The sequence below is a fragment of the Pteropus medius genome, unplaced genomic scaffold, assembly GCF_902729225.1.
Source record: "Pteropus medius unplaced genomic scaffold, Ma_sr-lr_union100, whole genome shotgun sequence".
Lineage (NCBI taxonomy): Eukaryota > Metazoa > Chordata > Mammalia > Chiroptera > Pteropodidae > Pteropus > Pteropus medius.
In genome coordinates this window covers 695,190-705,554 of record NW_024350326.1, presented here as the reverse complement: position 1 = coordinate 705,554, position 10,365 = coordinate 695,190, and the positions used below count along the sequence as shown (strand labels likewise).

Below are 10,365 nucleotides of genomic sequence, written 5' to 3'. Positions count from 1 at the left end.
TGGCCTTCCGATTTCTTGGCGCGATTCGCGTTTAGAGTCGGGCGTGTCTTCTCCACGCGGACGGCTCGTCTCGGGCGGGAGCCGCCGTGGCCAGTGGCCACTGTGCCGCCCGGTGCGGCTCTGCCCGCTTCTCTCGCCCGGCTCCAGCCGTGGAGATGATCTCGAGGTTCCCTGAACCGTGCCGTGCCCTCTGACCTCTAGGCCTTCGCCCACGCTACTCCCCGTTCCCAGAAGACTCTCCTCACCTTCTCCCGACTCATCCTTCGAGTCTTGGCGTGGAAGCCTTCTCGGAATGCCGCCCGATTTCCACCTGCTGCGGTCGGGTTAGTCACCCACCTAGGTGCCCACGGCCGGTGCCTCCTTCACGTCAGCCTGCACCATGACCCCCTGAGTCACGTCCATGTCCGGGGGACTCCTTCAGGGCAGGCACTCGGGCTGACTCACCTGGGTGTCCCAGGCCCCCGGGTGCACGGGACCCGGCCCAGGAGAAGCTTTAGGAAATGTTGACCAGGTGACTAAATGACTCCATCACCCCCACTCCCATCTCACAGATAAGGAAACCAAGGCTCAGCGAGAGGAGGAAGTTAATTGCTGGGTGTCGAAAATCTAGGAAGTGGTGGAGCCCAAAACGGCGGGGGGCGGGGGGCACAACCCATCTGTCCTCAGCGAGTCCCCCCGGGGAGCCGGGGAAGGCAGTATGGATGGGCGGGCGGGTTTGGGAGGAATTTTTGAGAGCCCCTTGAGGAAGCGGGGAGGTGGCAGGCGGTGGGGGAGGGGGGACCTTCTAAGAGAGAAGGTGAAGTCCCCAACTCCAGGCACTCCCCAGAAACCGTCTTGGCTTTGTCCTCCCTACAAGCCACACACGCTTCCTTACTTACATCCTTACTTACATACAGGGTGTTTTTCTCCCAAGTGACGCACTCTGCCAAGTCTTCCATAAAGGAAATGTTTGTTGAGGAAACTTGACGAGAACATAATCAGGACAAAGGGACAGAAGTCACAGAGTGACAAACAAAAAAACCCAACAGGCGTTGCAGGCTTGTTCTGTGTTGGAAAATGTTCTAGCGCTTTCTGGGTGTTAAACTGATTTATCCTCCTAACAGCCCCGGGGATCGGGTGCCACTTCTGTCACTGCAGAGACAAGACGCTGGGGTGAGGTGGCAACGTGCTCAAAGCAAGTCGCTTACGGGCACCAGCCTGGGACGGGAACCCGTGAGGCCCCGTTTCTACAATGACTGCCTTTTAACTACTATGCCGTCCTGTCTACCCACAGAAAAACAAAGTTAATTTTTAAACAATTTGACAAGAAGACTATCTCAAGTCACGGCAAACCAACCCAGCCCCGGACTTGGGGAGGAGGGATGCAGGGCTAGGTGTCTCCAGCCCTACAAAGAGCAGCCGCCGTGTTTTGTTACTTTGTCAAGATGTAGATTGAATATTGATTTGGGATGGCTTGCTGGGGGAAGGGGAAGTTGGTGGAGCCTTATGGGTGTGGGTGGCCAAAAACCCTAGACATTCTTTCAACTTGACATTGATCCAAGGGCAAGAGGAAGCTGGGGGTCCAGACCTCCGGGTCTTCAAGGAAGGAGCTTGGAGCCTTGGCTCTCATTTTTTTTTTCTTTTTTGTGGGAGGAGGAGTCTCAGCCGCCTCTGTGCAGGAAATCGGTGCCTGCAGAGCGTCTGCAATATGAGAAAAGAAGGCGAGCAGGGGCCAAGGGAGACTCAAGGGGGAGACGAGATGAAGAGAGGAAGGATCTAGAAGATGTTGGCCAGAGGGAATTCTGAGAGAGAAACTGGACAGGCAGGTACGGGTCATGAATCCTGGGCTGGCGAGGATCGCTGTGTCAGCAGTCTGAGGTGTGACTGCCCAGGGAGCCTCCGATAGCAGGCGGCCAGGGGGTGTGAGCGGGCTCTGAGTCACCGGGACTCCTCCCTCCTCCCTCCTCCCTTCCACAGGCCCTCCCCCGTCTGCTTTGAGAACAGCTTCCTCTCCCACCCGGGTCGATGGGTGGGCACTTGTGGCAGGCCCTTGTGGGACCCCCGTGTTCCCTCTACGGCCAGCCCTCTCCTTTTCGAAAACCTCCTCCTCCTCTCCTAGTTTGTCACCTGGGAAAGGCTCAGAACCATTTCACATCCTTTTGTACCCTGATGAAGTAGCATGTCTTTCCTTCCTGCCTTCTTCTCCTCCCCCCCGCCCCGCCCCCAGCTCTTCAGAGACCCCACGTGTATCATCCGCTCACGAAAGTGCACAGGCACAGAAAGGGAAGTGGAGGGAAGGATGCACCCCACGCAGCCTGCGACACGTTCTTTCAACTTTTATTCTGTGAATATTTCGTTTTGCACGGCGAAGATCGCAGGCGTGTATGTGTCTGTCTCTTCCTTTCTTCATTTCACATCAGGTAGCATAAATGGTCTCTCGAGACACGCACAACGCTGCACAATTGTTATCCTGAACGGCTTCACGTATGTCCTTGTCACAAATCAGTTTCTGGTTTACTTAAACAATCCGCTAATTTGGGACATGTTCGGTGTTTCCACGGTTTCGCCATGACAAATAAGGTTTTGAAGAATTAAAACTTTGCCCACGTTTTGGATTTACTAGAATTACTGGGTCAAAGGGGGTGAATAAGGCGCTAGATCAATCTTGCCCAACCGCCTTCCGTAACAATTGTACCAATTTACAGTTCCAGTGGTGGAGGTTGCTGGTCTCACCGCATCTTCACCAGCACTGAGGTGTTTGTATTTCTTATTTTGATCTTAAGGGTTTTTTTTTTGTTGTTGTTGTTGATTTAATTGCTTTATGCACATATTGTTGAGGTTTCGATAAGACTTTAAGGAAGGTAAAGTCAAATAGACCCATAGGTCATTGACATCCTCTTTTCGGTGGCTGTCCTGTCGAGGGAGTGCGGATGGAGAGATGGGAGTTTGGACAATCAGCGATGCTTTCTTATAGTCTGGTTTATCCAGTCTGTGTACTTGCAGACCTGGGTGTAGACACCTGGGTCGTTGGGTTGGCCACAAGGGAAAGTTCCCCAGGACACCAGGCCTTGCAGGGTGCCTCTGCATATCAGTGGTCCCCCGGAGTCGCCCTGGAGGACAAAGAGAGTAGATTAACTTCGGCTTCACACCTGCCAGCCCTGAGTCTCATATACCCCCGAGTTTCATACACCCGGTCTTTGTCCTGCCAGACCCCAGTCTTCCACGCTGGCCAATAGGAAGAGACCTATTGTCTCTGCGGACCAAGGAGAGAGCAAGAAGTATTGCTAACTCTGGAGAGGACACCCCTGGTTCTCTGAAGACATTGGATGGAGCCTCGGCCAATGGACCAATCACAGGGAGGGGGCGGGGCTTCTGGGAGTCAGCGCCACCATGAGACCCTCTGGGCCAAGCCAGTGGGAGAAGGAGCCTCATCCCCAAGGAATGGACACACGCCCCTTACCCAGGGAAGGGGGCAGGGTCGTCCTGGAAACCAGCACAAGGACCGACCACCTAATTCACAGCCCCAGTGCAAAATAAAAGTGCGCCCCCCCTCCCCGTTCCAGAGTTATGAATTGCAAGAGGGCAAGAGGCGTTAAACCAAGTGTGGGGCTGTCCTGAGTGTGGGGCTTCGTGTCCCTGCACAGCCTGTACGTTCATGCATCAGGCCCGCCCTCGGGGGGAAAAGGCGAACCCCGCCCCCCATCTCTACAGCGCACTCCCCTGTCCCCTCGCACATACCAACCCTGCAGAGAGAGGCAGAGACGGACAAGGGGGAGGAGGGCATAAGAGAAACATGGAGGGGGTGGGGATTGAGGCAGAGATGGAGGGAAATAAAACGAACTCTCTCTTTCCCCAGAACCAGGGTCCGGGTGAGGTAAGATATTAGCTTTGGCCCGAAATTTCAGCGATGGCAATAAATACTATTTTAATGTAATACTGAAATAATTAAATTTAATATGAAAAAAGTCCATGACAAACACAGTATCTGAATTTTAGGTACTGTACTGGGCTGAACCACGTGGGAGCCCGAGGCAAATGGAAAATCCAGTAACACTGACCTCTCTTTATTAAAAATTTTGTTCATTGTGGATTTTTTTGCATGGCCTTTAAAACAATACTGCATTAGAATACGACTGATCTTGGTGACTGAGTTTTCCGCGCCCCCTTAAAGTCTGGGCTCGTGGCCAGGGCCTCACTCCCCTTCCTGAGTCTTGTCTCCATCTTTCCCAGTCCCTTCCCTTCATCCATGTGTCCGTGCCCAGGGCCACACCAGCCCCCACGGCCCCAACTCTGACGCAGACGGAGAAGTGGGTGGGGGGAGCCAGGAAAGCAGAACTGGGAGGGTGAGGGAAGGCTCAGCACCAGGGCCAGGCCCCCAGATCCCCCAGGCCGGGGGTGGGGGGGAGAGAGAGGAGGCGGGGGGCCCAGGCCCCAGAGTGGGGTGCGGGGCGGGGGAGGGGGCTCTCACATTGCAGGCGTTGGTCTTGGAGTTGGGGATCCCTGCACACAGCATGGATTTTCCCAGCAGGTCCTTGTAAACCTTCCTGCACGCCTCGGAGGAGATGAGCTTGACATCCGTGCACATGAGCTCCTTGGGAAAGGTCACTGGTGGGGGACGGGGCAGGTCAGTTAGAGGCCTGGGCCAGGGGTCGCCTGGGTGTTAATGGGGAGAGGATCTGGAAAAGGGGTCACGAAAAGGGGACTAACATCTAGACCCCTGGGTCTGAGGGAGGACAGGCCGGGGGCCCGGACTTTCGGTTCTGGGGCGTAGGGGGCCAATGCCCAGGGCTCCCGGGTCGCTGAGCCGTCTCACCGGTAGGGCTGGTGGTGGTGCCCCAGCCAGAAACGGTGCACGTGGTCCCAGGGGGCTCACAGCGGGTGGGAAGGTTGACTTTCTTCACCGTGGATGACAGCCTGGCCCGGCTACTTAGCTTCACGAGCATGATGTCGTTGACGTGCGTTTGCCTGGAGTACTCTGGATGGACGAACGACCGGGTGGCCCTGATCCTCTGCGCTCTCCAACTGCTCAGTCTATCGTTGCCCATGAACACGTTGTATTCACTGGGAGAAGAGAGACCCTGTGACTGCGGGAGGGAGGGACAGGAACCCATAACGGGGGACAGGGACCCGGGGACAGGAGATGGAGACCCGGGGGAGAGTGAGAGCTGCCGCCACCTGCCTCATCTTGCAGTGGGCGGCGGTGAGCACCCACATCTCGTTGACCAGCACGCCGCCGCAGTGGAGTTGACTGCCCTTGAGCAGGGCCACTTGCCAGGGATGGGAGCCCTCTGTACATGGGACTCCACCAATAATCCTATCGCCTTCATCTCGGTCTAGATGGAGACATGGAGAAGGACCTGGGCTGCGAGCATCCGGCCTCGGAGCAAAGCCGAGGCATCAGCGGATGGATTCGCAGAGACAGAGCTGGCAAGAGGCGGGCGGAGGCGGAAACAGAGAGCGGCGCGCAGGCGCTGCAGGTGCGCGCGCGGAGGGATCGAGGGAGCCTGCTCAGAAGCCCAGGGGAGCGTCTGGTCTGGACGCGACCCGAGCGAGAACCGGGGCGCAGGCAGAAGAGGCTCTCATCCTCATGGGAGGAAGCTGCTGCAGGGGAGGGCTCCTGACTCAGGGACCCCTTGGGAAGGCCAGATGGGAACGCTACATGCCCGGGGGTCAGGTCAGGCCACCCAGTCCAGCCCTTACCTTGTGCAGCAAATCCCAGGGCTAAGGACAGCAGCAGGATCGCCGCGGGCAGGGGTCCTGCCATTGGCCTCCGACTCTGTGGGGCTGCCAGGCAGAATAAAGGTGTCTTCTTCTGGGGCTGGAAAGGCTGAAGAGTTCAGAAAACAAAGAGTCCTGGCCTGCAGGCCCTCCCCCGTCGGACTCAGGAGCCCATCCGCTAAGCCCGACCCCCCTCGGACGCGGGCTTCGGGGCCCCCAGACTCCCTTCGCCCGGGGACCCGGGATTTGGCCTCCCCGCCACATGGTCTGTAATGTCTGATCGCTTTCTCCCCGGGCCGGGAAGTTTCGAACTTCCGGTTCCTGGACCCCCCTCCCCGGCCCCCCCGAAAGCTCGGCGTTGAGTCAGTTGGTCCAGCCAGCCTCCTCCCCGCCCACTCCTCCTGGGGAGTCGATCTGGGATCCGGAGCTCGGTCGGAGCCAGCACACATCCAGCCCACTGCGCAGAACGTACCCATACACCCCTACCCCCGCCCCCAGCACCTGCGGTGCAGGTGGAGCCGGCTCTGGGACGCCCCCTTCCTGCACTTGCGGTTATCCGGAACCCCTGAGGCAGCGAAAGCAGTTGGCCGGCACCCTCCCTCTCCCTCCGCCCTCCCTACTGGGGCCGGGTGGGGGTGGTACCCAGCCGGTCCGACCGCGCACATTCTGGCCCTGGTCGCAGCGACCCAGCGAGGGCAGGACCGGCGCTGGCTCTGGCTCTGAGGGGCAGGGCTCAGGAATGGGCTTCGGGCCCTGGTCCTCCTCCGTGGCCATGCTTCTTGCCTTCACCCCCTGTCTCAGGGGTAACCCAGACTCTGCGCCCTAACTCTGACCAGCTGGTGGGAACTCGTCCGGCCTGAATCCTATTGGTGTCTTTGAGCCTGAACTCGACCTCAACCGGATTTTATGGGGGTAGGAGTGAGCAAGAGGCGGCTTTCCTACCTCCGCGCACCGAAGCCTTACTGTTCTCTCAGCGTGCGTTCTCACGTTATACGCACGTTCCTACGTATATCACGTGTGGACAACAAAATGTGTGGACTAAACGTTTATGTCACCTTTTATTTACTCTATACAATGTCTTGAACAAGATATTGTTCAAGAGACTGTTCAACTATCGCATAATATTCTGCTACCGTTTTATTCTGATTTATGTCATCCGTTTCAGATTCAAGTCCATTTGAGAAGTTTTAATGCTAATAATGCCGGAAGGAATTTCCTTGTCTATTTGTCTTCGCTCATGGTATTCCTTCGAGAAGTGTCCACCGAGCATTTTCCCTGTGCCGGAAACGATTCTGGCCGCTGGGGACACCAGTTTCAACAAAACATCGAAAATACCCTCTTACAGGCTTTCATTCTAGTGGGCGGAGCCCTTGAAAAATAAGTACACAAAATGCAGTTTGTTAGGTGGCAGTAAGGGCTACCGAGGAAAATAAGACCATGAAAGGGGACAGGGAATTGATTATGGGTCACTTCTGCTCTTGGGACCTGTGGGTTATAATATGAGGGGAAGTTGGAGAGACTCGACGTGAAGATAACATTTGATCAAAACCTTAAAGGAGGTGGCGGATGGGTTCACATGGCTACTTGGTGGCAGTGAGTTTCAGACACAGCAAACAGGCAGGTGAGCGGGCAAGGGGTGACCTAGAATGTTCTCGCAGGGAAGGCCTTTTGACTGTCGCTGGATGAGCAAAGGGGAGACGGGTGGGCAGAGGTGTCAGGAACATAATAGGGCTCAGATGACACAGGGCCTTGAGAACCAGTGTTGGACTTGGGCCTTTTCGTTGAGTGAGATGGGACCCAATGTCTGATTATTGCTCGAAGGCAAATTCCTAAAAGTGGGGTTGAGCCCCACTTCTAAATTGGACCCCAAAATGTGACCCCCTTCCTCATCTCTGAGTCCGAACCCTATCCCACTCCTGACACCTCACCCAAGTCTACCTTTGTCCCATAATTCGACCTATCGTAGACAGTGTCGTTGCCTACCCCAGCCTTCTCTCCTTCTGCTCTTCCATCGGGAAGTAGATTTTGTTTGGATAATCTCGTATCCTCATCGTGACCACAAAGAAGGCTGACTGCGCCGAGCACGGGAGCCACATAATGCTCGCTGGTGATGACTCGTGGTGCTCCTGGCCAGTGAGGATGGGGGAGAAGACCACTGGGCCACTTCTAAAAGACACTAAAAGGATTATTATTTTTTTTTCACTCTGTTAGATGGTGTCCCCGCTGGATGTAAATTCTGGAAGTGAGGCAGCCCTCCTGGGACCACGGAGGGAGGCGGCTGGTGGACCAAGGCGTAGCTCTGCAGACGGCCAAACTGAGGTGGACATAACCCGGGTCTTCGAGGAGGCTGCTGAGCTGGGGAACTCACCCTCCACGGATCCCCTTTCTTTCATTTATTTTTGGTTTCCGCAGTCAAAATCTTTCCACTAAGACCTCAACATAGAGCTCGAATCTCAAGTCAGACCCCACATCTGATCTTAAACCATGAACCTGAATCCAACTGTCACTGGAATCTCTCTCTGGAACCCCAATAGCCAACCAAGCCAACCCCACATCCAGTGCTAGCTCTGCCGCCAGCCCTCCTCCCACACCCTCTCTCAGACCCGGTCCTTTGTACACTTAAGAAATACGCCCTGAGCACCAGCTGTCTACCAGGCGGGGCTAGGTGCTGAGGATATGGTAGCACGAAGGCGGACAGAGTCCCCTCCTTCGAGGAACCGAAAGTCAAGTGCAGAAGAAGAAATACAATGCCAAGAGCGGAAAGAACAGGAAGCATGACCCGGAAGAAAATGGAAGGGGCATGGAGTCTACGTCTTGTACAGGAAGCAGCACGTGCAGAGGTCCCGAAGTGGAAGGGACACATGGGTGGGGGTCAGAGAACACAGGCTGGCTGGAAGCAAGGGAGGACGGGCCTTGTAGGTCGCGGCGAGCTCGCCTTTGTCTTGTAGACGATGGCGGACCACTTACTTGGACTTGAGTCAGGCGAGCGGCATAACAAGATCTGTCTTTTCAGAATATCAACCCGGCTGCTGTGTGAAGGATGGAATTTTAAGGGGATGGGGAGGCATGAGGAGGCCACCGCTGTCGTTCAGACGAGAGGTGATGGTGACGCGGACCAGGCCCTTCGGGAGGTGGAGATGGCGATGAGGGTGTGGATGGATTCAAGAGGCTTTCAGGAGAGAACGTCGACAAGCCTCAGCGATGAGTTGCGTGGACATCATGGCGAGAGAGGGTGAGGTTTTAGGATGGCAGGGTCTCTCTCCTGCTTGATGATCATGGCTAGATGGGGTCATGAGCTTGTGACGGGCCGAGAAAGTCCTCAGACCTGACTCCCACTACAGTTCTCATTCCAATCTTTGCTCTGACATGATTCTCAACACCAATCTCGACACGAGCCCGAGGCTTAGCTGGAATCCTCAGCTGATACCTAATCGTAACCTTCGGTTATGATTTATCCTTGACCAGGTTCAATTTATACCTCGACGTGGTATCTACTTCCTGATCAAGCTCCTGACCTCAAATACCAACTCGAGCTACAACTCACACCTCACCCAGCCTTCACCCTGACTCTTGACTTGGGCCCCGAACCCCCGAACTATAAGCCAAACACTAGATGTCACCGTAGGCTCAGTTCCGAAGCTGGCCCCACACACGCCTCAGACTTCAGTCTCCGCCCCTGTCCTATTCCAGGAAGCCCACACCGACATCCTTGCCACGTACCCACCTCCGACTCACGTCTGACTCACGTCTGACACCGATCTTAACATGCTAGCCCCAATCCCAGCTTTACCCTCAGCCCAAGACAATTTCTATCTTCATCAACTCTACACGCCACCTGGATTCATCTGTTCTCAAAACTTGCAAAATAAAGTCTATTAACGAACACTACACCCGAGTGGATCCCATACTGAGCAAATAAATCCAAGTTAAGTTCCTAAGCCGGGGACGTGGGCGGGCACCTAACAGTCGCGGAATCCACCCACCGAATGGAGAAGCTTCTATTTCTTGTACCTGCTGTGCGTGATGTGTCGGGAGCTTCTCGGACCTTGCCGCTATTCCTCACCTACGTTCAAGTCGGCGCTGTGTTCTCCATTTTTATAGATGAGAAAAGGGCAGTTTAAAGAGATTAGGTCGCTTGAGCAAAGTCATTCAGGTCAGGAGGCAGAAGGGGCAGAATTCGAATGCTGGGGATTCTCACGGCATCGCCATGGCATAAACCCACACTCTGTGAAAGAAATATTTCCGGGACCCCCCCACACACACCTTTAGAGACTCACGTGACTAAAAACAGGTCCAGAACCTCATGGGCCTATTAATTATGCATACCTCCAAGTTGGCGAGAACCCCGAGTCTTGACCTTCCCAGGCCAACGAGAACCCTGCTTCCTCCCTAGAAATAATGACTGATCCAAGAAGTGGGCTCTGGTCAAGCTTGACCAACCAGAGTTCTCCCCTGGGATTCACGTCAAGACGCTAGAAGAAAAGACAGCTTTGTTTCTGCTGAGCCATCGTTTCCTTCTTAAATATGTCATTACGTATTTCTGAAACAGCAGTTAGCGGACGAAGACCGGCGGGCCAAATCCCAAGAGCTAAAAATAGACCCGTATGATGAAAATTTGTAGTCAATGGTTACTACCATATTTTGAATATTGCAGTGTTAGGAGGTTGT

At 55.0% G+C, this 10,365-nt stretch overlaps 1 protein-coding gene across 1 annotated transcript; it reads right to left on the bottom strand.

The window, feature by feature from the left end:
• Positions 1-2,299: 2,299 nt before the first annotated feature.
• Positions 2,300-5,195, bottom strand: KLK7 (kallikrein related peptidase 7). Its single transcript, XM_039839587.1, has 3 exons — positions 4,793-5,195; positions 4,448-4,584; positions 2,300-3,089 (listed from the first exon to the last, which is right to left on the bottom strand). Exons 1-3 carry the CDS (start codon positions 5,088-5,090, stop codon positions 2,934-2,936), a joined length of 591 nt encoding a protein of 196 aa, XP_039695521.1. The 5' UTR covers positions 5,091-5,195; the 3' UTR covers positions 2,300-2,933.
• Positions 5,196-10,365: the final 5,170 nt, after the last annotated feature.

Coding starts and splice junctions, on each gene's coding strand:
- KLK7 (XM_039839587.1), bottom strand. CDS start 5,090: ATGGGTTCCTGTCCCTCCCTCCCGCAGTCACAGGGTCTCTCTTCTCCC. Junction 4,585..4,792: donor CACCACCACCAGCCCTACCG/GTGAGACGGCTC, acceptor GTCCCCCACCAG/TGACCTTTCCCAAGGAGCTC. Junction 3,090..4,447: donor CCAAGACCAACGCCTGCAAT/GTGAGAGCCCCC, acceptor TTTGTCCTCCAG/GGCGACTCCGGGGGACCACT.